Source organism: Hordeum vulgare, chromosome 4H, assembly GCF_904849725.1.
Source record: "Hordeum vulgare subsp. vulgare chromosome 4H, MorexV3_pseudomolecules_assembly, whole genome shotgun sequence".
Lineage (NCBI taxonomy): Eukaryota > Viridiplantae > Streptophyta > Magnoliopsida > Poales > Poaceae > Hordeum > Hordeum vulgare.
In genome coordinates this window covers 16365608-16391007 of record NC_058521.1, presented here as the reverse complement: position 1 = coordinate 16391007, position 25400 = coordinate 16365608, and the positions used below count along the sequence as shown (strand labels likewise).

The 25400-nt window shown below is 45.8% G+C and overlaps 2 protein-coding genes and 1 pseudogene across 2 annotated transcripts; 1 reads left to right on the top strand and 2 right to left on the bottom strand.

The window, feature by feature from the left end:
- The first annotated feature begins 266 nt into the window (after positions 1 to 266).
- On the top strand, positions 267 to 1523 carry LOC123447416 (peptidyl-prolyl cis-trans isomerase FKBP17-2, chloroplastic). Its single transcript, XM_045124011.1, has 3 exons — positions 267 to 814; positions 900 to 944; positions 1048 to 1523. The coding sequence occupies exons 1-3, from the start codon at positions 468 to 470 to the stop codon at positions 1409 to 1411; spliced, it is 756 nt and encodes a 251-aa protein (XP_044979946.1). The 5' UTR covers positions 267 to 467; the 3' UTR covers positions 1412 to 1523.
- An 86-nt stretch (positions 1524 to 1609) lies between these two features.
- On the bottom strand, positions 1610 to 6871 carry LOC123447415 (probable O-methyltransferase ustE). The gene is made up of 9 exons (XM_045124010.1): positions 6406 to 6871; positions 6231 to 6300; positions 5797 to 5864; positions 4225 to 4286; positions 3965 to 4046; positions 3634 to 3867; positions 2289 to 2417; positions 2127 to 2188; positions 1610 to 2026 (listed from the first exon to the last, which is right to left on the bottom strand). Exons 1-9 carry the CDS (start codon positions 6454 to 6456, stop codon positions 1909 to 1911), a joined length of 876 nt encoding a protein of 291 aa, XP_044979945.1. The 5' UTR covers positions 6457 to 6871; the 3' UTR covers positions 1610 to 1908.
- Positions 6872 to 22060: 15189 nt separating this feature from the next.
- LOC123451044 lies at positions 22061 to 23537 on the bottom strand (annotated as a pseudogene).
- Positions 23538 to 25400: the final 1863 nt, after the last annotated feature.

Below are 25400 nucleotides of genomic sequence, written 5' to 3'. Positions count from 1 at the left end.
GTCATAAAAAAGTTTAGGATTTTTTAGCATTTTTTAAATGGTTTTGGAGTCACTGTTCCCCAGAGATGTAGAAGGGGACCTTCCCCAGAGATGCGAATTGTGCCCTCCTTTGTGGGGGAATCAGCCTTTCACGATTCAAGTCTGTATTTTCTCGACTTCAGTTTAGACGTTTCGACGATATTCATTTCCGTGGAAGGAGATGTTATTGAGTTCATTCGTACAGGCACACAGAGATAACCGGATAAGCCTCTCGAGCTGTCCAGTCGCCGGCGTGTGTGTGTGTGGCCACATTTCGGTCCAAGAAACGCAGCATAAAAATCTCAAACGTAGAGAAAGCAAAGCAACGAAAAGGCTAGCCAAATATCCGGCTCCATCCTCCTCCTCCCAGCTGCTCCGCTCCGCTCGCCGTACGGTCTCACCCATCACACACACACACAGGCAGCCTACGTATCACGCCGGTGCTCGCCATGGCCACGTTCTTGGGCAGCACCCCGGCCTTCCTCGCCCGCCCGGCCGCCAAGCCGCAGGTCTCGTGCGCGCCGCCCTCGCGCCCGCCCAGCGCCCAGCCGCCGTCCGACCAGCCCCCACCGCCGCCACAGCAGCAGCAGCAAGAGCCCATGCAGGCGCAGGCGAGGGCGCCGGCGCCGAAGCGCGCGGCGACGTCGGCCGACTCGACGGACTGGGTCGCGTCGTCGCTGACCCGGCGGTTCGGCATCGGCGCCGGGCTGGCGTGGGTCGGCTTCCTGGCCTTCGGCGTCGTGTCGGAGCAGCTCAAGACCCGCTTCGAGGTCGCCCAGCAGCAGGCCAACACCAAGTCAGCCGCCGTCCTCCACCCCTCACCTCCATTAATCATCATCCTCCACCATGCTCTCGTTAACCGCCATGTCTCGTTCTCGCAGGGATGTGGAGGAGCAGCAGGAGGTCGTCCTGCCCAATGGAATCCGGTGAGCAAATCATGCATGCATGGCATGGCATGGCACCAGCTAAGTACAGTACGTACGTTCTTGGGTAGGTACGTAGCTCGTCTGAGCAGCAGCAATGGTGCAGGTACACCGAGATGCGGGTGGGCGGCGGCGACGTGCCGCGGCCGGGCGACCTGGTGGTGATCGACCTGCAGGGGCGGGTGTCCGGCGGCGGCGGCGGCGAGGCGTTCGTGGACACGTTCGGCGACGGGAAGCGGCCGCTGGCGCTCGTCATGGGCTCCAGGCCCTACACCAGGGGGATGTGCGAGGGCGTCGAGTACGCGCTGCGGTCCATGCGGAGCGGCGGCAAGCGGCGCGTGGTCGTCCCGGCGAGCCTCGGCTTCGGGGACGACGGCGCCGACTTCGGGGACGACGGCACGCAGGTGCCCCCCGGGGCCACGCTCGAGTACGTCGTGCAGGTCGACAAGGTGTCCATCGCGCCGGCGTGAGCCTCTCCGGCGTGCCGGACGTCAGTAGATAGGTGTTCGACATTATGCTGTTTCAGTTTGTGTTGGACAACAGATCGTGCAGATTCTATTTGAATCCTGATACTTGCTGTAATTTGAATCCTGATAAACCTGAACCCAGACAAATATCACAAACCGTCGAAGCCCGTTTGGGAAGAAAGATTTAAACCGGAGTTCACGTTAACCAGTAAATAAAATTCCAATAGAAACTAGAGAAAAACAGACTTTCATACAGGATTTGGTACAAAATAAAATCAAACTTTTACTCCACTATTAACACGAGTACACAATATCCCTATTGAAGACAGGTACACAGTCTATGCTTTTGATTTTTGAACATCCTGGAAGATAGATACATATGGACAAACTTCACCGTAAACCCCTTGAAATCAATGGGAAAAGAATCACCCATCCAAAATAAAATCAGTACATTACATGTATAATCACTTGTGATCTGAAGAACAACGCACATTCGGCGCTCAGCTGACGGGGTCGCGTTCCGGCCCGGGGTTGTAGAGGGGCAGCTCCAGGAGGAATGCCACCTTGAACCAATCAGGCAGGGCTCCATACACGACCGGCGGCAATGGGATCAGAGGGCTGCAGAGGAAGAACCGGTGCGAAATTCAGTAACTCCTCTGCGACAAAGCAGTGGTTGGGGAGAGATCTGGGAATGACCTAGGAAAAGGATGGTGCTTACCTTGTGGTTTTCTTGTATGTGCGGTATTCCTCAGACCGGCCGAAGCGCTTATCAGCAGATGACTTCACAGCGAGATATAGAGGATGAGGTGCATTAGCATTGAGATAAAAGATATACTAGCAAACTAGGGATGGGTTTCGATGCGCAAGAATAGAAGTTAACCTCAAGAAGTGGAATCCCACTAACGAAAAGAAGCAGGAGCGCCAGGAAGATGGGTCCCAAGATTACAAGCCATTCAGCTCCTGAGAGAACCGGAGTTGATGCTACAAACACCCCCCACCAAAGGAGTATCTGCATCAGATTAAACTGTCAAGCGTATGCTGGGATTTGTTCGACACTCCATATTGAAATGCTCAAAATTTATATCATAAAAGGTTGGATGGTGCACAATATGATGAGCTGATATTTGGACTCCGTAATGCTAGCATTCACTGTACACTGAGGTAACTATCTGGAATTATTATGAACAAAAGGCTATCCATGATGAAACGATGATAAAACATGAAATGATGAGAAGCTCAGCAAGCCCAGCAAAAGTTAGCCTAAAATACTTGCTTGCTCAAGGCTATGATCTGAGAGACTACAAATGCGGTTACCTAGCATGTTCTTTTTCACATGTAGCAACTGTTTCCCTATCGAACTACTTGCATCACTAAAATGCTACAGTTGATCTCGATCAGTACATGTAAACCTAAGTGTGCATAGAAGTGTCTGCACTGAATTAATCCATAAGCAGTAGCGTTTTTTTCATATAGTTCTCTTTCCTATCATTCGAAGCAATATGTTTCTGCAGTAATAATGTTCCTGTCTTATTGTTTGCAGGTGATGACTTTATCTAATATCTGCACCTTACTTCTATTTAAAAATCTACTCAGCTGATCGAACCTATTGTTTAAAAATCTACTCAGCTGATCGAACCTGAGTAATTTATTTCGTATTGACTATGCCGGCGAACCGTATTATACAATCATATTAGTTGTACTGGTGAGTTACAAAGTTCAAGCTTATTGCGGTGAAACGGTGGAGCTAAAACAGAGTTGACAATTAAAAGCCATAACAATGGAACCCAAAATACTACTCCCTCCGTTCCTAAATATAAGTCTTTCTAGAGGTTTCACTAATAGACTACATACGGATGTATATAGACATATTTAAAAGTATAGATTCATTCATTTTGCTCCGTATGTAGACATTTAGTGAAATCACTTAAAAGACTTATATTTAGGAACGGAGGGAGTAGTAGTTATCATATTAGGTCTGTTTAGTTTGGTATTACTTTCTTGGAACTGTCTCAGCTTTTCATACTCTGTCCTAGGGAAATGTATTTCACTTTCGTGAGAGTAATGCTGGGTGCATCCTAGGGAAACGAGAACCCAGGATTGAGAATGTGAGCAAAAGATTTGCGGTGAATGATGGATGATACATAGATTTACAGACAAGGGCCAACTAAGTCAAGGATTTAATAGACGTCATGTATGCAGAGAATAATCACAGTAAATTGACTGACCTCCCCAAAGTAATTTGGGTGGCGAGTATAACTCCAAAGACCAACATTACACCACTTTCCCCTATTGCTTGGAGAATTCTTGAATTTAAGCTTCTGCTGATCAGCTATGGCTTCCACAAATAGCCCGATGGCCCACATTATCCAACCAATGATATCCCGAGCTTCAATAGAAGGGTTGCTGCTACTTGCATTCACAATAGTAACAGGCAAGCTGACAGTCCAAACCCAGATAGCCTGTTCAAATCAGGTAAAAGTCCTGGTGAGATTCTCTTTACAAATGCAATTATCATTTAACCAGCTCTAGTTGCTTAAAATAAGTTGCAAAACTTACCTGAAAAGTCCAGAAGACAGCTAATTTCCCCAAGTTACTGCGCATCTCATCAAACCGTTTGTCCTCTCCCCATTGCAAAATCCTAGAAAACATCAGGCAAAGCAAGCATTAGCGACTCACTTTCATAAGAACAACATGTTTTGACTCAGGCAACAGATGTCTTAAAAGATTTTTCACAAAAAAGGAGATTCCACTAGACATATAGTCCAGTGGGGGCTGTTTGAACTATCAACAGAATATACTGTTTTAGGTTAACATACCTCATTAGTAAGAACACTGCCAAGCGAAGCCCCCAAATTATAACAAGCACTGTCAACACGATCTGAAAAAAGGGGTTTATGTTCAGAAATGGACGAAGTTCTTAAAAGAGCAATTGAAATGACAGCGCTTCAAAATAATACATGGACGAATAAAATATCCAGTTGGTAACACAGGAATACCAATATCCTCTGACAGATATTCTTTGAAATGAAATGAGGTTATGCTTGACATTTATACTATCCCAATCTCTGTATTAACTCCATGGTTTCTTTGCAACTTGGAAAAACTAACGAGATTTCATCAAACAGACATATGCCATGCTGTATTTCCCATTAAATGGGTTTGGAACTTTGGGTAACTATTGTGCCACCTCATGAATACAGTTTCCATCTAGTCTTTGAGAACCATGGTACCATATGTAGGATTTAATTTAATTGTAATATGTAAGTGGTAAGACGATTCTTTCTGCTTTATGAGCATAGACAGTGCAGAGATACGATTATGCCACATTGCTGCAAAAACAATAACATCCATGCCCAAGCAAATTCAACTGCATACTAGGGATGGTAAATTATTTTAAATCTAAACACGCATCAAACTCACGACAGCTCTAACGATCTATAGGCAAGGTTCAGACAAACAGCTGGCTGGCCGTACTTAGTAACTTATACCAGGCATTTTCACCTAAAAAGGAGTAATTGAAGATAGTGCAGCGTTTGGATAAACTGTTACTAGGACAGGCGTTGGTGTTGAACATATGTTTCAAGTATATTAGTACAAAAGAAATGTGATTCGTCGTAAAGGTAAAAGAAACATCAACTGTTCTACCAAGTTGGACAACGACAATGTCTAATCCATTTTTTTGGAACTAAACATTTACACGCAATTGTATTAAACGTTAACAGCGTCATGTTTACAACAACTGAGTAACAGGGTGTGTTTGGTTTGAGAACCAAAAGTCATGGAATGTCATGGTCCCATTCCAAAGTCATGGGTTGGTTCCATCCTTGTGTTCAGTTGATGATAAAAAATGTCATGGGTTGGTTCCGTCCCGGTGTTTAGTTGGAGAGATGAAATGAGAAGAATCTGTAAATGGTGAGATTATATCTCTGAACAAATAGAGTTCTTTGCATTTGATAAGCCTATAATTTAAATTTTCAGCAACATTTTCATTCTATTTTCAACACATGCAAATAAAAATATATGATCATGAGTACATACCAAATATTTACGAAAATTAATCACGAAAATGAAAAAAATAACCACCAAAAAATAACCACGAAAACTTTTGTTCGGGTGCGGGGGTGAGCGCGGTGAGAATTGCTTGGTTATTTCTTTTTTTCCTTGCTTTAATGGACGAATAACGAGTCGGTTCCTCCAAATCGGCGGAATCACTTGGTGAAGCATCTGGAGGGAATATTCTCTGCATGCGGATGACCCAATTCCGATTCCTAACCCAACTAAACACGAGAACGGCTGCTAGGGATGGAACCAACCCCTCCGATTCCACCTCATCCTGAAACCAAACACACCCAAAGTGGACTGAGTTCTTACTACTGGTATTTATTTACCTGACGGAAGTGCCATGTTCCCTTCAAAGCTGCTACCAGGACCGCAATTATGATGAAATTTGTACTGCCTGAAAAAAAGTACACAAATCAGTGAAAAGGAAAGGGATACTACCAAGGTATCCCGTTGCGGAGAAATCGAATACACGCTAGTATTCAGACAAGGGGGTTCACCCGAGCACCTATTTCTGAAGAAACTGGTCGCCTCCTAACTACTAGGATGAACAGGCAGCATCTAAATTGACGTGCACAGCAAGATGGCAATCTTGACACACGCAGAGCATATATACTAAGATTCCGAGAAACAAAAACAGAGAGGCTGAGAAATCGAGCTCATGGACAGTCTTTAACTGATATTTTTTTTCGAGAACACTGTCTTTAACTAGATTCACCCGACATAAATTAATAACAAGAAGAAGTAGGAAGTGGAGTGCTACCGGCGAAATCGGTGACCTTGTCGATGCGGAGGAGAGCTGTGATGATGAAGAACACCAGCTGGTACCCGACCTGACACCACAACCACCACCAAGAAGACCGGAATGGGAACAGTTAATAACAGAGAAACGGAGACGGCGAGGCAGGAGCGGAGAGGAGGCGGCGGAAGAGATTTACGGTGACGATGGCGGTGAGCGCCAGGAAGTGGGAGTCCAGCACTGTTCCCATCGCCTAGGGCGCCTTTCCCCGCCGGCCGTCAGTGGATTTCTTGGCCTGTTTCTTTACCCTTCTCCCTCCGGCTCGCGCTAGTACAGTGCCCCCCCTTCCCTTGAGAGAAGAAGAGAAAGGAAATGAAAAACAGCACGCGCGCCGGCCGGGCTTTTAACGGGGTCGGGACTGGGCTCGGTCGACGGCGGCGGCGGCGGAGCGCGTTGTGGGGGAGGAGGAGGAGGAGGACTTGTCACTTGTGGCTGGAGGCTGGACAGGGAGGCGGGGTATGCGATTGCGCGGCTGTGGCCTGGCCCGACGAGAGCAGCGGTGCGAGTGTGCGACACGGGACGGTGGTGCGATCGCCTTCGAACCTTGGATTGCTTCACGCCCTCTGTTGAAAGACGGGAACTTTCACGGGTTCGGCCGGCGACTGTTCCGGTGGTTTGGGGATCCCACGGCCGTGGCGCGGTCAACGTGAAAACTGGTCCTAGGTGAATGGCAAATCGAACAGCACTTCCACACGCCGGAAAGTTGGGGAAAAAATGAGCATTGGAACACCAGTGGTACGGTGGATGTAAGGCCATTTCCAACCGATCAGGTAAAAATAGTGGAATACTTTCTCCGTTTTAAAATAAATGTTTTAAGATTAGTACAACTTTATACTAAAGCTAGTGTAAAGTTGAGACAATTATTTTAAATGAAGAGACTATATTAACTTAAATATAGGGGATCGCATAGGTCCCGTCAAAATTTAATGGAATAAAAGTAGTATGTTTGATTGGGGGACTAACTTTACCAAATCAAAATGTGGTAAGCCATAAAAGTATGGCCAATCATAAAGTGTGGTTGAAAGATTAAACGTCAAACTTTGACAAAATAAATTTGACTATGACAAATGGATCATAGGGGCAATAAATTGTGACAAGTTAAACTGTATCAAAAATCAAACACATGCCAATTAAATTGTGACTGGCAAACTGTGGTTGTGAACTAAACAGCCCCTAAATATACTACACTATGGTCATTTTTAACGATTCCCTAAAATTAACGGAGTACCCGATCCCTATTTAACGGAGTTTCTAAACTTTGCAATTCTAGTATAAATTGCAATCACATATTAGCACACATATAAAAACTAAACATAAATTTGAATATTCAACGAAATTATTAATATAGTTTACAAACCGAAATCAACGTTTACAAACCAAATTATTCAAATTTAAACACATCGAATGGTCCAGGTGTAGCAATAGCATGTGATAGAACAACTAGGACTCACTAAAATGTTGCGAGTAATGCTTAGTAAGTTCTTGTTGGAGCCGAGCATGAACTTGACGGTTCTAGATCTTGTGGTGCTCTTCAAGAAATGCCACGATCATGTTCGTACCATACTCTCGCTCAACTAGAGTCCCGTTGGTGACGTACCGAAAGTTCTGAGGCATATCTCTCTCGTCTTCAATGATCATGTTATGCAATATGATGCAACAAGTCATGAGCCGTCATAGAACCTTGGAACTTGAGTGCTCGGCAGGGCCACGAATAATTACAAAACGGTTATGAAGCACACCAAGGGCTCTCTCAACATCTTTCCTAGCAGCTTCTTGACACTGGGCAAAGTGAAATTTTTTTGTTACCTTTTGTACCCGGAATTATTTGATGACCAAGGTGGCCCATTGTGGATAGATGTCATCTCGAAGGTAGTAACTCGTTGATTATTTGCGCCCATTGACCGAGTAGTTGCAAAAACATGAGCTTCACCTGTAATAAGCCTTGGAAATAGTGGTGATCTCGACAGCACATTCAATTCATTGTGAGAGCCAGGCAAACCAAAGAATGAATGCCATATCCAAAGATCCTTCATTGCAACCGCCTCAAGAATGATCGTTGGGTTGTTAGTGTGGCCTTTCTACTAACCATTCCACCCCACAAGACAATTCTTCCATCTTGAGTGCATACAGTCAAGTGATCCAAGCATCCACGCTTCACTCTCGGTCATCAACATGTATGGTCTTCCTCGATTGGTGCTCTCAAGTACTCCGGGCCAAAGACAGCGATCACTGCTATAGTGAACCTTCGAACAACCTCCAAGATTGTGTCTTCACCAATGCGGACATAGACATTAATTGCATCGGCCGAACACCCATATGCCTAGACTCGAATAGCCACAACACACTTCATAAGAGGGCTTGCACTTATATCTCCACGTGCATTTCTTTGGAGCTTGAACCAGTCAGCATATCTCTCAATGAATTTTGCACTGTCTAGAAAAAGACTTGTGTGTATCTGAAAGCACCGGCGAAAGTAGTTGTACAAATAGGTTGGATTTGGGTCAAAGTAGTCTATTATGATCTTGGCATGACCCTCCGCCCTGTCATAGTTGATGTGTATGCGTCCAAACTATGATCCTCTCCTCGGCCACCGAACATCATCATTGAAAATCATGCCTAAAACGATGTTAAAGTCATCGTCGTCTTCTTCCTCTTTGGATGACAACGAGTCCTCCAAGGCCATCTCCCTCAACCTCTTCATCTACAATTCAAATGTCTAGGTTCAATCCAAACAACCCGGTTCACAAATAAACGAACAAAAAAACTCACCTAGGCAATTCGTTGACCACTTGCAGCGCGGTGGTGGTGCACCCCAGTCGGCAAATGTCGTGCAAACCAATAAGGTCACCCGCGACGAGAGAGAATAACCTACAACTGTGTGCAAGAAAGGTGAGATGCGAAGACCGATAGAAAAATAAGAAGCAATGAAGCAATCCGATGAATCAACAATGGCCTTTCCAGTTGGGGAACATAGTAATAATTCAAAAAAAATCCTACGTGTCACCAAGAGCAATCTTGGAGATGCTAGCAACGAGAGAGAGGGAGTGCATCTTCATACCCTTGAAGATCGCTAAGTGGAAGCGTTGCAAAGAACGCGGTTGATGGAGTCGTACTCGCGGCGATTCAAATCGCGAAAGATCTGATCCAAGCGTTGAACGAACGGCGCCTCCACGTTCAACACACGTACAACCCCGGGGGACGTCTCCTCCTTCTTGATCCAGCAAGGGGGAGGAGAAGTTGAGGGAGAGCTCCGGCAGCACGACGGCGTGGTGGCGGTGGAGCTCGTGGTTCTTCGGCAGAGCTTCGCTAAGCACTATAGAGGAGGAGGTGTAGGAGGGGGGAGGGTTGCGCTAGGGACAAGGGGATTAGGGGTGCCGCTTCCCTCTCACCCCTCATCTATTTATAGGCTGAAGGGGAGAGGGGGCTGCCCCCTAGATGCATCTAGAGGGGGAGGCGGCGGCCAAGGGGGGAGGCTTGCCTCCCAAGTTGGTGGGAGACGCCCCCACGCCCTAGGGTTCCCAACCCTAGGCGCCTAGGGCCCTTGGGGGGCGCACCAGCCCACTAGGGGGCTGGTTCCCACCCATATTTAGCCCATGTGGTCCTCCGGGGCAGGTAGCCCCTCCCGGTGGACCCCCAAAACCCTTTCGGTGGTCCCGGTACAATACCGATGAACCCCGAAACCTTTCCAGTGACTGAAACTAGACTTCCCATATATAAATCTTCACATACAGACTATTCCGGAACTCCTCGTGACGTCCGGGATCTCATCTGGTACTCCGAACACCTTTCGGTAACCACATACAATTCCCATTACAACACTGAACCTTAAGTGTGTAGACCCTACGGGTTCGGGAACCATGCAGACATGACCGAGACACCTCTCCACACAATAACCAATAACAGGATCTGGATACCCATATTGGCTCCCACATGTCCCACGATGATCTCATCGGATGAACCACGATGTCGGGATTCGATTAATCCTGTATACAATTCCCTTTGTCTATTGGTATGATACTTGCCCGAGATTCGATCGTCGAAGAAATCCGATGAATCAATTGGGAGAGTATCGGTATGATAATTGCCCGAGATTCATATTGCAAGAAAGGTGAGATGCGAAGACCATAGAAAAAGAAGAAGCAACGAAGCAATCCGATGAATCAACAATGGCCTTTTCGGCGGCGTTTCACCTTGATTCCGACGACGGTGACGGGGCCGAACGGGCTCGACGTTGGGCAGAAGGGCGGTGGGGGGCAAGGGAGGCAACGAGGTAGCCGCGGGGTTGATACATCTTCAATGTATCGATAATTTATGAAGTATTCATGCCAATATTCTACAACTTTCATATACTTTTAGCAGCATTTTATATTATTTTTTTGGACTAACTTACTTGTCTTGTGCCCAGTGCCAGCTCCTGTTTTTTGTGTGTTTTTTGTTTCGCAAAAAATCCATATCAAACGGACTCCAAACGCGGTAAAAATTTACGGATATTTTTGTTGGGTAACGTAGCATAAATTGAAAATTTTCCTACGCATGTTCAGATCTTCCTATGGAGAGACCAGCAACGAGAGAGGGGTAAGAGCATCTTCGTACCTTTGAAGATCGCTAAGCGGAAGCGTTTGCTAGAACGCGGTTGATGGAGTCGTACTCGCGGCGATTCCGATCTAGTGCCGAACAACGGCACCTCCGCGTTCAACACACGTGCAGCCCGGTGACGTCTCCCGCACCTTGATCCAGCAAGGAGGAGGGAGAGGTTGGGAAGAAGACCAGCAACACGACGGCGTGGTGTTGGTGGAGAGATGAGGTCTCCCGGCAGGGCTTCGCCAAGCGCCGGCAGAGAGGAGGAGGAAGAAGTGCAGGGCTGCGCCGAGGGAGAGGGAAAACCGTGTCCTCCAAAGGCCAAAAGTGCCCACTATATATAGGGGAAGGGGAGAGGGGGTGCCACCCCTAGGGTTCCCACCCTAGGGGGTGCGGCAGACCTCCCAGATGGGGGGAGTGGCGGCCATATGGGGAGGAGGGGGTGGCGCACCCCTCTGGTGGGCCTAAGGCCCACCTAAGTTAGGGTTCCCCCCTCTCCCCCCTTTTCTGATGCACATGGGCTGGGTGGGGGGCGCACCAGCCCACTTAGGGGCTGGTTCCCTTCCCCACTTAGCCCATCTAGCCTCCCGGGGTCGTCACCCCCCTTCGGTGGTCCCCCGGGACCACCTCCGGTGGTCCCGGCGGTCCCGGTATGTTACCGGTGATGCCCGAAACACTTCCGGTGTCCGAAACCATCCGTCCTATATATCAATCTTTACCTCCGGACCATTCCGGAGCTCCTCGTGACGTCCGGGATCTCATCCGGGACTCCGAACAACTTTCGGTAATCTCGTATAACAATTCCCTATAACCCTAGCGTCATCGAACCTTAAGTGTGTAGACCCTACGGGTTCGGGAGACAGGCAGACATGATCGAGACACCTCTCTAGCCAATAACCATCAGCGGGGTCTGGATACCCATGGTGGCTCCCACTAGCTCCACGATGATCTCATCGGATGAACCACCATGTCAAGGATTCAATCAATCCCGTATACGATTCCCTTTGTCTGTCGGTATAGAACTTGCCCGAGATTCGATCGTCGGTATACCTATACCTTGTTCAATCTCGTTACCGGTAAGTCTCTTTACTCGTTCCGTAGCACGTCATCGTGTGACTAACTCCTTAGTCACATTGAGCTCATGATGATGTTCTACCGAGTGGGCCCAGAGATACCTCTCCGTCACACGGAGTGACAAATCCCGATCTCGATTCGTGCCAACTCAACAGACACTTTCGGAGGTACCCGTAGTGCACCTTTATAGTCACCCAGTTACGTTGTGACGTTTGATACACCCAAAGCACTCCTACGGTATCCGGGAGTTGCACAATCTCACGGTCGAAGGAAAAGATACTTGACATTAGAAAAGCATTAGCATACGAACAATACGATCTAGTGCTAGGCTTAGGATTGGGTCTTGTCCACCACATCATTCTCCCAATGATGTGATCCCGTTATCAATGACATCCAATGTCCATGATCAGGAAACCATGATCATCTATTGACTAACGAGCTAGCCAACTAGAGGCTTGCTAGGGACACATTGTGATCTATTCATTCACACATGTATTAGTGTTTCCTGTTAATACAATTATAGCATGAACGATAGACGATTATCATGAACAAGGAAATATGATAATAACCATTTTATTATTGCCTCTAGGGCATATTTCCAACATTTTTTTTGGAATATGTGTGAATTTTGGGAGAAGAATCAACGCCGCACGATGCCCGAGGCTCTCACAAGACAATAGGGCACGACCAGGGGGGTGGACCTGCCCTGGTGGCTTGTGGCCATCTCTTAAGTCAGGTCGGGCCATTCTTTCACCGCAAGAAAGATATTTTCCCGATAAAAATACCCTCAAAATTTCAGCCCGATCGGAGTTACGAATCTCCGGATATTTAAGAAACGGTGAAGGGTCGCCCCTCCGGGAGCCATGGCGGCCAAGGACTAGAGGGAGAACCTCTCCCAAGATGGGGAGAAGCCATGGAGGAGGAAGCCTAAGTGGGGAGACTCTCACCCCCTCTCTTCCCACGGCACCGGACTGCCGCCGAGGGAGCCATCGTCGCGGTGATCGTCTTCATCAACATCACTGTCTTCATCACTTTTCTCGTCTCTTTTCAACGGTCCAACCTCCTGCACCCCACTGTAATCCCCTACTTGAACATGGTGTTTCATGCCACATATTATTAATCAATGATGTGTTGCCATCCTATGATGTTTGAGTAGCTCGATGTTGTCCTTTGGGTTGATTGATGATCTTGATTAGTTTGAGTGTATGTTTTCTTTTCATGTTGTCCTAAGGTGCCTTCCGTGAGGCGCATGCGTGAAGGATTCACACTGAAGGGTGCTGCAATATGTTCATGATTCATTTATAGTGGGTGGCTAGAGTGATAAAAGATTACACCCGAGTAAGGGGTTGTTTACGTATGGAAGTAAAGGGGAGTTGATGTTTAATGCTATGGTTGGGTTTACCTTAATGATTTCTAGTAGTTACCGATGCTTTATAGAGATCCAATCATAAGTTCATATGATCCAAGTACGGAAAGTATGTTACCTCATGCCTCTCCCTCATATAAAATTGCAAGAATGATTACCGATCTTGTTATCAATTGCCTATGATGATTCCGCACACCATACCATAATTATTCCACACTCGCTATTTGTACTATATTCTAACTATATTTAGTGCAGCAACTATTTTCATATTTTAGTTCTTCAATATCATGCAAAGCTAACCTCTTTATACCCATAACACAATTTTATTTCTCATTACTAAATAGAAGCAAACGTTCGGTGCATGTAGAGTCGTATCGATGGCAGATAGGACTTGAGAGAATATTGAGCTTACCTTTAAATCCTTGTGGGTTCGACACTCCATAGTTATCACTTCCATCTTTGAAAAGTGCTACGATGATTCCTTGCACTTGGGGATTATCAAGCTCTTTTCTTGCACCATTACCGTGGAGTAATAACATGGGGTTAATATTTTCATGTATGCTTGTTTGCTTCTATCACTAAGTAGATTTTGTTTTTGTTTTGTTTATGTTTTCTTATTTTATTTATTTAGTTGTGGGTGAAACAAATAAAAAAATTGAAAAATAAAAAACACAATTTTTTTACTTGCCTCTTAAAATAGAAGCGTTTGAAAAGTTATGCATTGAAGAAGTGAAGGTCGACCTTGAACACTTTTGTTCATGCTCATTGAAACAATGTAGAATTTTTCATGGAAGTTTCTCATAAAAATAATTATCCCCTTGAATATACCATTGTACCATAAAAATAATATGCTTGTCATAATATTCATGATGCTCGTTTACATGTTTCATCTACTATTCTTAAGTGAGCATCATTGAAATTATCATGGCTAGCTAAAAGACTTAATCATGTTTTGTGTCTCTTATTTCAATAATGTGCCAAGTAAATCCTTTGGAATGATTTGGATGATAGTAGATTTGATCCTGTGCAAAAACAAAAACTTTTGCGTTCTGTGCAGAATTTCTCTGATTTTACTCGAACGTCTTTTTGATATGAATTTTTTACACGTCATTAATATACAAATTCCTCAGGTTGTCCTAGTGTTTCAGAATTGTTTGAGTTACAGAAGAATGATGTTTGTGCTGATCATTACAGAATATTTTGTTTTAGACAAATTTTAATTTTTGCTTGCATAGTTTGCTTGTTTTGATGATGCTATGGATTGTAGGGGGGTATAAGCCATGGATTGTATTTGGATCAATCCAATGTAACACACTTATCACTTTCACAACCACCTCCTTATAGGTTGGGTTGACATTGCCTTTCATAAATGTATCCTTATCCAAATAATGTACATTAACAAGTCTATCCATCTAAATACATTGTAAAAATGTCAATGATAAGGCGACAACATAATATGGACCAAATAACTACTACACATTCATGGATCGAGGAAATTCTATGCATTACATTCAAAACAACAAATAAATAATGAAATATCATGGGTTAACCCTAACAACTAAATCATGACATTCCTTAACCCTAACCCCAAACGTAGAAAAATGCCTAACACTAACTATAGATATTGGTACAAACAAGATTATTAGGCATACTACTCATGGTCAAGCATATATACAACCATAACACCCCTCAAATCCATTGATTTCACACAAAAATGACATAAACTAGGGTTTGCATAAAAGTAAATAATGCCACCAAAATAAGATGATTCCAACCAACCAAAAAGAAGAGAGTGAGTGAGGTACCTTGAATGATGAAATTGGGCTCGATTCACCGGAGAAACCTCAAGCAATGGAGATGGATTTGGTGAAGGCTAGGATGGGGGAAGGAGAGAGAGGAGAGGAGTTCAGCTCGGACAAGAAAGAATTTGGGGGGTGAATGGGTGGCTGGTGGGACCCACCCAAGCCCCAACACTCACTTATATGTCTGAGTACCCTAGCGCCACCCGCTGTGGCGGTAGGGCGTTCCCTGTGACGGTAGCCACTAATCCACGTCACCAAGGTCACCCCAACGCAAGAGACCGTGGAGGTAGCCTGTTCTATCCTATCGCCAACTCAGGTGTGTAACGCCCCGGACACACCCGTCGGTGGTCGTTACTCCTGGCGGGATCTAGACTGGCCCCACATATCAACACTAGTCTTTTCTGCGCACTTTGTCCTCACTCATGCGCACCCAGGATGAACTTCCCGGTCGGTCACCCATCCTAGAACTACTTCAAGCCGAGCACGCTTAACCTGAGAGTTTTGTTTGAATGGACTCCGAGAAAAGAAGGAATTCCTTATTGATATGAGTAGTCTATCATCCCTAATAAGCCATGCTATCACATACACCACCACTCAGAGGAACCGACGTCGTCGTCGGGCCACAGGAGCGTTCCCTCTTGGTACAAACGTGTGTGCATCCAGTCCAGTACATGTGCCATGCCGTGTGCCACGACGGGTCACAAACGTCATGAACAACATGACAGCACACCTGTCCGCAAACATCCGTGTAACCGCGAGGGTTGGATCTGATAGCAAACTTGTAACGCCCCGGACACACCCGTCGGTGGTCGTTACTCCCGGCGGGATCTAGACTGGCCCCACATATCAACACTAGTCTTTTTTGCGCACTTTGTCCTCACTCATGCGCACCCAGGATGAACTTCCCGGTCGGTCACCCATCCTAGAACTACTTCAAGCCGAGCACGCTTAACCTGAGAGTTTTGTTTGAATGGACTCCCAGAAAAGAAGGAATTCCTTATTGATATGAGTAGTCTATCATCCCTAATAAGCCATGCTATCACATACACCACCACTCAGAGGAACCGACGTCGTCGTCGGGCCACAGGAGCGTTCCCTCTTGGTACAAACGTGTGTGCATCCAGTCCAGTACATGTGCCATGCCGTGTGCCACGACGGGTCACAAACGTCATGAACAACATGACAGCACACCTGTCCGCAAACATCCGTGTAACCGCGAGGGTTGGATCTGATAGCAAACTTGTAACGCCCCGGACACACCCGCCGGTGGTCGTTACTCCCGGCGGGATCTAGACTTGCCCCATATATCAATACTAGTCTTTTCTGCGCACTTTGTCCTCACTCATGCGCACCCGGGATGAACTTCCCGGTCGGTCACCCATCCTAGAACTACTTCAAGCCGAGCACGCTTAACCTGAGAGTTCTGTTTGAATGGACTCCCGGAAAAGAAGGAATTCCTTATTGATATGAGTAGTCTATCATCCCTAATAAGCCAGGCTATCACAAGGTGGCGATAGAAAAATGGTTAGATCCAAATTTTTTCGCACACGGGGTTAGATCCGGCTAAACAAAGCCAAAAAGGTCAAAACAATGATTTTTTCCACGTTTGGAGGGTCCGGATGTAAGGCTTGTGAAAATTGATGTACGCTACACTGGTGTAGGTAGACTTGGCCATGCGAAACCCGACCCGGTCAACACGACCCGAAAAGGTCGGACCCTACCCGGCCCGACCGTGCCACGGGCAGGCCGGACTTGGGCCTAGATTTTGAGCTCGTTGTCGGGTCCGAGCTTACGTTTTTGGGATTTAGAGAAGAAGACCGACCCAAGGCCCGACGGGCTTTTACAGTGATGGGTCGGGCTTCGGCCTGAATTTCAGGCCCGATGGCTTGGTTGTGCCACGCTCAGGCCTGGGTTTTTTGCCGTGGGCTTTGTCAAGCCCGTCCCGAAGCCCGGTCCGAGGTTATGGCCAGGTATAGGCGTAGCATATGGATAGCGACAAAATTGACAAATCTAACCCCTGGGATGAAAGAACTCGCAAAGTGAACCCGCGAAGGAAAAATTCCACGCAGCTGACCCTTTCGTGTGGCGCCAGACACCTAGGCGCCACACTACACTGTGTGACGCTAGGCGCCACACGCCCATCCACGCTGGCACAGCTGGCCCCACCCTCCCGGAAGTGCGACGCCTAAGGCTTAGGCGTTGCACACTCTGTAGTGTGGCGCCGAGCGCTTAGGCGCCACACATGCACTTATCCAGCCACGGGCCGGCCCCCTCCCCCACCCCTCCCATTCGTTTTTCTCAAACCGAAAGCAACGGCGGCTTCCTCTTCTCCTCATCTCAATCCCCTCTTCGAAATGCTTCAGATCTCTTGATTTCTTCCGTGTATTTATCCCCCAAACTTGTCTAGGAGGTAATCTCTTCCGTTTCCCATCTTTCTATCCAAAAATTATTGCGTATTTTTCAGATTTGTATTAGTTAGGTTGAGAGACATGTTTTGATTGGATTTGAAATGTAGATGAAGAGTTAGTCCTATTTTATGAATCCTAGATGAGTAGTTTTGGTATATGACTACTCCTATGAGTAGATGACGTGGATTTTATGAGGAAATGAGTAAATGACTACTTTTTTTAAAGATGAGTAGATTCATATGAGTATTTTTTTAGTAATATGTAGATGAGTGGATTAGTAGATGAGTAGATTCATATGAGTATTTTCTTGAAGATGAGTAGATTCATAAGTGTATTTTTTTTGTGATATGTAGGATGGTGTGGCTTTTGAATGATGACTATGACATTGAACACCGGGCCTACTTGATGTCGGAGAAGGGGATGGTAAGTACAACATATGTTCAAAAATCATGTATTTATTTAATAAGATCAAACCGTAATCATATCACTTCTCTATGTTTGCAGAAGCTTATGCCCTTGAAGATTCGGTCTCACGGGGCATCGACTGTCATGTCGTACGATGAGCGGTACACACCATATATCGAGATGACAGGACTCCTTCCATTCATTCAGCTTGTGAGTCGGTCAATGCCCAACCTGAACGTTGCGGCAATCAGTGCACTTACTGATCGGTGGAGGCCGGAGACCCATAGTTTTCACCTCTGGACCGGAGAGATGACAGTGACTCTTGAAGATGTTTCCATGATCGCCGTACATCCGATCGAGGGGAAGCCTCTTTGTATGAGCACTGATTCTGAGGGATGGCGGCAACAAATGGAGGCCCTTATTGGTATGTCACCTCCAGAGCCGGAGGTAGAAGATGGAGGGAAGAAATATAGAGTCCCGGCTGGCGCTCCTTTCACTTGGATTGCACCCAACTTTGCTCATTGTCCTGAGGATGCAAATGACGAGGTGATCCAGACTTATGCTCGCGTGTACATGTGGTATGTTATCTCTAGGACTACGCAAGCAACCCAGCCCGTGAGCATTGTCCGCTTGCGTTCAACAACTATGTAAGATGGTTTCACGAGAGTACTCGAGTGGAGATTTGTCCGCCGACTTACGAGGAGGAAATATTAGAAGATCCCACTGATTTCGATGCACTTGCCCATGGCGAATACAATAGGATAATTCACCAAGGGTACCAAACTTCTTTCGTCCCAGTTCTAAACTTTGTGGTAAGTGCGCTCCCCTATGTTATGTATGAACATTACTACACATCTGCATTTGCCTTACATGTCATTTTCGTGTGATCATTTGACCATATCTTCGGCCATCTTTGTCATAAGCTCGTGCCCACTTGGGTCAAAGTTGAATGTGCCTGTTGAGAAACTCAAGCCCACCTGCATCAAGTTTTTTGTTTGCAACCAAAGCGTTCTACAATCTTGCAAATCGTTTGTCCGAAAATGCTTGACAACAATCTTGAAGATCACGCGTCAACTCCTTGCTGCCACATGCCCGGTAGAAGTTTGCATAGAAATGCCTCATGCACCATCAATGGTGCAAAGGAGCATGGCCGGGAATGACAATTTCAACCGCGTTAAGTATGCATTGATGGCTATCCGATATGACACGGATTTCCCTTTCAGACGGTAATACTTTGGTTCTTAAAATATGCAAGAACCATTCCCAGTTAACATTGTTCTCCGCCTCAACCAAAGCAAAAGCCAAAGGCATCAACCGGTTATTGGCATCACTTCCTATTGCAACCAACAAAGTGCCCTTTAATTGTCCGGTCAAAAACGTGCCATCGATGGAGATGACCGACCGACAGTGCTGAAAAGCCCTCACACATTGCTCAAACGCCCAAAATGCATGACCAAATACGCGGACCGTCTTTCCATTGTGAATCCTTGTTTTCTCCCCGTACGGCTCCACCACATGAACCATGCCCTGGTTAGTGGCGGCAATAGCTCCCAACAACCTAGGTAGTCGGTTGTATGCTTGCTCCCAATCACCATACAACAGCTTGAATGCGGATTGCTTCGCTTTCCATGCCTTCTCGTATTTCACCTTGTAGTGAAAGAGGGCTTTCACAAGGCCTTGTACGCTTTTTATGCTCATTATAGGAAGAGAGGAGATGGAGTTGGAAAGCCTATAAGCGATGAACTCGAAGGTGAGTTGTCTATGGTTTTGCGATAAAAGCTTGCCATCAACCCTCTTGCCTCGACACCTGTGAGGCATACAACTGACAATGTTCCATCCCGACCCTCCTTTCCATGGTCTTGCACGAACAATCCATGGACATCCTGAATCCTCACGTGCAACCGTGTAACGCAGCTTCATGTTTTAATGAACAACTTTGTGTGGCCTATAATGCGTAATGGAATATTCATCCAACCACATCTTCAGTTCAAGGAATGTTTCGAACTTTGACCCCGGCAAAATAATATTCTTCCCATGTTTGTCCCGGTGAGAAGGTGGCCTAACTCCAAACAATATGCCTTCGCCTCCGTCAACCACGGCTTCATCCGCAAGGCTAAGATCCTCGAACAATGGTATCTGGTGATCCCGCCCTAATACCTTCACGAAAGCTTCAGCCTCCTTTGTCGTGAACCCTTCCTCATCAACTTCTTCATCGGGACCCTCATCGTCCAACTCGGATGCATAGCCACATGAGTACGGAATAAAATGATCCATTGTCTCTTGCAAATTATATTTGTCCAAATCACCAAGGCTGTTGTCATGGAGAACAGTGTCATCATTCTCATCATCATCATGCTCATCATTCTCCTCTAGCAATGGTTCATGTTGGATACTCGATTGTTGTGCTGAAAGAGGTTTAATGTTGGCCTCTTCGTTGATGCGTGGAGGACTTGCATTGCCAATCGGAGAGGCAACCCGGTTCAAATCCAAATGCAAGTTAGGAACATTTATCTTGATGGCAAATAACTCTAGAGCCTTGTCTAGTGATTCGGCCACCGTATCCTTGTATGCAAGCCAACGTTGCTCGGAGTTGACACGCATGGTCTTTCAACGAATGTGCATTTCAAATCCCACATTATGTCTACCATCAAACTCAACAACATCACTAGGGTCCATCCAATTCAAATCCTTTTAAAAAGGCATCCTTGTCCACGTGATGAACATAAACACATGTTCTTCCCATCCCTAAACAACACAACATACAATATTTTTTATAAGCAATGATCCAAATACTATAAAATCTATTTAATAAAAATAAAACCTATTCCTAACATCCAAACATCCATAATCCTAACCCTAACACAACCATAATGCAAACATCCAAACAACCATAATCCTAACCCCGTCATACCCCTTATCCTAACATACAAACAAATGCAACAATATCATATACATCCCAAATTTTATGAAGAACTAGGGTTTCTTCACATTTGCAAAAAAGTTACCAAATGAGATTTTTTTGGGATGAGAAGGAGGGGATGGGGGTTACCTTAAGGGAGGGATTGCACACAAAATGCCCGGGCCAAACCTTCAAATCTGTTGATTTGGAGAGGGATTTGAGGAGGGGGGATTTCAGTTCGAGTTGTGAAGACTCTGTTGAAGGGGGTGAATGGGGAGGGGGTCGATTCGTGGCTGGATAAGTGCATGTGTGGCGTCTAAGAGCTTGACGCCACACTGCAGCATGTGCAACGCCTGAGCCTTAGGCGTCGCACTGCCGGGGGAGGGGGGAGGGGGAGCACCTGTGCGAGCGTGGACATGCGTGTGGCGCCTACAACTTAGACGTCACAGAGTGTAGTGTGGCGCCTAGGTGTCGGACGCCACACGAAAGGGTTAGGCGCCACACGAAAGGGTCAGCTTCGTGAAATTTTTCCACCGAGGGTTCACTTTGCGAGTTCTTTCAGTCCAAGGGTTAGATTTGTCAATTTTGCCTATGGATAGCAGTACAATACTGATCTGCGGACACAAAGTTCCTGGTACTACAGAGTCTCGATAAACATTGGGAATCGTTTCCCACCCGCGCACCGGTCGTCCCTCGCACGCGCAGGCCCTTGCAACATTTTTTCCACCCGCACGTTTCGCTCGTCAATGGATGCAACATTTTTCATCCAAATTTGTTGCAGCCAGCGTCATTTTTGCTGCAAGCATTTTTTTACTATTTTTTATCCCAGTAAAAAAACTACATATACGTTTGGTTGCAACTCCAGTTCGTCAGATTTTTCATTACAATCGATGTTTTTTACTTTTGCTACAACCATGTTATTTTTTTGCTACAACGGACATCATGTTTTGCTGCAACCGTTCACTAAAAAAGTTGCATACACGTCACGTAAATATTTGTTACAACCGGTGTTTGACTTTTGCTACCACGTACCATCAGCTTCGTTTTTTTTTTTGCTACGATCACGTAGATATTTTTTTTTTGCTACAAATTTTATTTTTTGTTGCAACCGTTGAAAAAATTGCTGCATCGCATCAAAATTTTGCTGCATAGGATGAAAAATGTTGCATGCGGATCTAACGGTGCGGACGCGCGGGGGTTGGTGGATCGTGCGGGCCCGCGCGCCGCGGGCTGAAAGTTTGGCAGATCACTGCCCATAAACATTGCACAACTCGCAGACATTGCATCGTGATGAGACGACCAACAAACAAGAAATCAAACGGCGCCGAGCAATTTAGCAAGGCTAAAAACGGACATTGATATGATCAGACCTCATTGTCACTGTGAATAGACCGGCGCGAACCAGAAGCACGGCCGCCGCTTGTTTTCCTCCGCCATGGGGAGGGATTCGACGACCTCGATCTTCTTGTGCTTGCCGGCGAGGCTGTACGCCCGAATCCGCGTGTCGCCGCCCTTGAGGTCCGCGTAGTAGATGGTGCTGGGCCTCAGCCCCGGGCAGTCCCTGGTGGACACGGCCACCGCGCCGGTCGCGTCCACGAGCACCGCGACGTCGCCGATGTCCTCCTCCTCCTCCCACGTCCCGCCGCAATCATCCAGCACGCGAACCACGAACTCCCCGCCCTCGGCCTCCTGCGAGGAGCCAAAGAGCTCCACCTGCATCAGAGCGCCGCCGCCGGGGGTCTGCACGAGGAAGCTGCTCTTGGGGGACGAGGTCGGCTTCCGCGTCGCGGTCGGCATGATGTCCGGGGACGCGGAGCCCAGCCCTTGCAGCTCCGGGAAGACGTACACCATCCCGACGAGGGTGTTGGCGTAGAGCTGCCCGCGGTGGAGCGCCAGGTCCACCATGGCCGGGATGCTGCTCAGCTTCACGGATTTCCAGGTGCTGTCGCCGGGACGAGCGGTGGCCAACTGGTGGCGATGGTGCGGCAGTAGGTAGATGACGGCCACCAGCGCCCCGCCGCCGGGCGTGGGCACCGGGACGGCCTTGTAGATCAGGCTGTCGTTGTGGTGGATCAGGCCGTCGATGGAGTAGGCTTGCGGGTCGCGTTTGAGGTAGACACTGAGGCCGGCAGGGGTGCCCTCGACGCGGTCGACGAGGGGGAGCGCCGCGGCGGGGGGCAGAGGCGCGCGCCTACCGGTGAAGAGGTCGAGCAGGTGCATGCCCCCGCGGTCGTCGGCGGCCACGATGACGCCGCGGGAGGAGCCGAGGGGGAACAAGCGGCGGTCGTGCGCGCGGCCGAGGCGCGCGGGGAGGGTGACGACGGGGACCTCGCTGTCGCGGCGGATGACAAGGCGGCGGCAGTCCGGGTCGGGCGAGTCGGTGGGGAGGAGGAGCCAGGGGCGGTCGGGGCGCGGACGGCCGCCGGCCGAGGCGAAGGTGGCGGCCGCGGCGCGCCAGGAGGCGCAGACCGCGCGGAAGCTGCGGAGGTCGAGGGAGGGGAGGCGCGGGACGAGCAGGAGGAGGAAGTCCTCGTGGAGCCCCGCCCAGTCCGCCATGGCCGCCGTCGAGGGTGTCGCCGGATTGGGGTTGGGTTATGATGGGGAATCGCAATCAACCGCGGCGGAGCAGAGTTTTGCGGAGGAGCGGTTGCCGATTTGGGGGCAGAGGAGGAGGACTCACCGGTTGCTTATTACCCACGCGGAGACGGACGATTTTAGCGTACACCTTAAGCTCACACTGTTTTTTTTTTCTTTACTAGCAAAATGGTTCGTGGGTTGCAACGAGAGAAAAAAAACATAATCTTTAATGATGATGATCATATTATGTTCACACATCATCGTTTGATTTTGAAATTTTATGCACAAATGCAAAAAAAAAAAATTCTTTAAAATTTATTCACAAGTTGAAGCAATCTTTACATTTTCAAAAAAAAAATATCATGGTTGTCAAAAATCTTGGTAACTCAAATAATTATTCTTAATTTTAAGATTTTTTTAGAAAACATACAATAATAATCCAACCATCTAACAGTTAATTTTTCAAAAATCACATGGGTATATTTTCATAAAGGCTTAGAAGCATTAATGTTTAACTACATACATTAGATCTTTCATGAACAATTTTACAAATATGAGAATAATTTTAAAATCGAGAACATTTTTTACAATTTACAGACATATACTAAAAATCGTGAATATTTTTTATATTTCAAACGGGTTTAAATATTTTCTTTTGAATTGGCGACCAATTTTAGAAAAGACAAACATAATTTTTGATGTTTGAGGATTTTACTTTAAATTCACAAATTTTTTTGAAACGCATGAAGTTTTTCTGAATAAATAAACATTTTTATAAGTCAATAATATATTTATTAAATTCACGGACATTATTTTGGAATTTGCAAAAAAATTTATAAAAATCCGGCGCCTTTTTTGAATCCACAAACATTTTATGTTTTCGTCAACATTTTAATTCAAAATTCCTATTTTAAATATGCAAATGCTTTTGTAATTCTAAATTATTTAAATTAGAAATAAACAAAAATGGAACGGAAAAATTTCAATAAAAAAAGAAACTATCAAAACAGGCATTAGCTATTTTTAAAATTTTAGGACATTTTTTAAATGCATTAACATATTTTGAATTAGAAAGTGTTTTGTTAAATGCTTTTACTAATTTTTAATACATGGAGTTTGATTTGAAATCATGGACTTTTCTTATTTTACAAACATTTTTTCAAACTTGCAAACATTTTATTGTATATGCGAGCATTTTTTACAAAAACTCCGAACAGTTTTTGAAGTGACAAACATTTTATTTTTTATATATGTTGATTTAAAATTTTAAGTTTATTAAAAGCTTAAAGGTTATTTGAAGTTCTAAATTATTTAAAATAGAAAAAAAAATTAAACTGAAGATAAATAAATAAACGGAACTGAAAAACTGACGCCTATGCATGGACCGGCCCATATGGTGTGCTGGATATTCTCCCAGGGTGCAGAGCGTAATATAGGAGGTTTTTACATGGGCCGGCCCAGTCCGTGATTTTTTGCTTTGTGAAACGTTTTCTATTACTTACTGATGGCATGGTGGGTAATTTATGCAAACTTCAGAGGCAATTTCCGTGATGTACCACAGAAGCAATAGATAAAGATAAGTAACACCTGTATTTTATTGATACATAACTAGGAAAAAAGATCCCTGCGTTGCAACGGAAGAAAAACCATAATGCTTAAAGACAATGAACAAATTTTGCTGCATCACTGAGATATACAATCATTTACAGTTTCATGAAATCATGAACATCTTTTAAACTCGTACACACATTTGAAAGCGTGAACATTTTTAAAACTCGTGAACATTTATGAATTCATGAAAGTTTTCTAAAATCAAGAATATTTTTTTGAATTCATAAACATTTAATACTATTTGCAAATATTTTTTTTAAAAAATGTGAAAAAATTAGTCAATTTTCTTGAATCGGTGAACATTTCTAAATCGACGAAATTTAAAAAATAATTGAATTCACGAACATTTTTTTGATTTAACGAACATTTTTTAAATTTAACAAAATATTTTTTTTAAATGCATGATCATTTTTT

What these genes read in the sequence shown, in the direction of transcription:
- LOC123447415 (XM_045124010.1), bottom strand. Translation starts at nt 6,456, where the DNA reads ATGGGAACAGTGCTGGACTCCCACTTCCTGGCGCTCACCGCCATCGTC. An exon ending in GCAGTGTTCTTACTAATGAG is followed by an intron (nt 4,047 to 4,224) that starts GTATGTTAACCT and finishes GATGTTTTCTAG; the next exon opens with GATTTTGCAATGGGGAGAGG. An exon ending in CTGTCTTCTGGACTTTTCAG is followed by an intron (nt 3,868 to 3,964) that starts GTAAGTTTTGCA and finishes TGATTTGAACAG; the next exon opens with GCTATCTGGGTTTGGACTGT.
- LOC123447416 (XM_045124011.1), top strand. Translation starts at nt 468, where the DNA reads ATGGCCACGTTCTTGGGCAGCACCCCGGCCTTCCTCGCCCGCCCGGCC. An exon ending in CAGCAGCAGGCCAACACCAA is followed by an intron (nt 815 to 899) that starts GTCAGCCGCCGT and finishes TCGTTCTCGCAG; the next exon opens with GGATGTGGAGGAGCAGCAGG. An exon ending in GTCCTGCCCAATGGAATCCG is followed by an intron (nt 945 to 1,047) that starts GTGAGCAAATCA and finishes GCAATGGTGCAG; the next exon opens with GTACACCGAGATGCGGGTGG.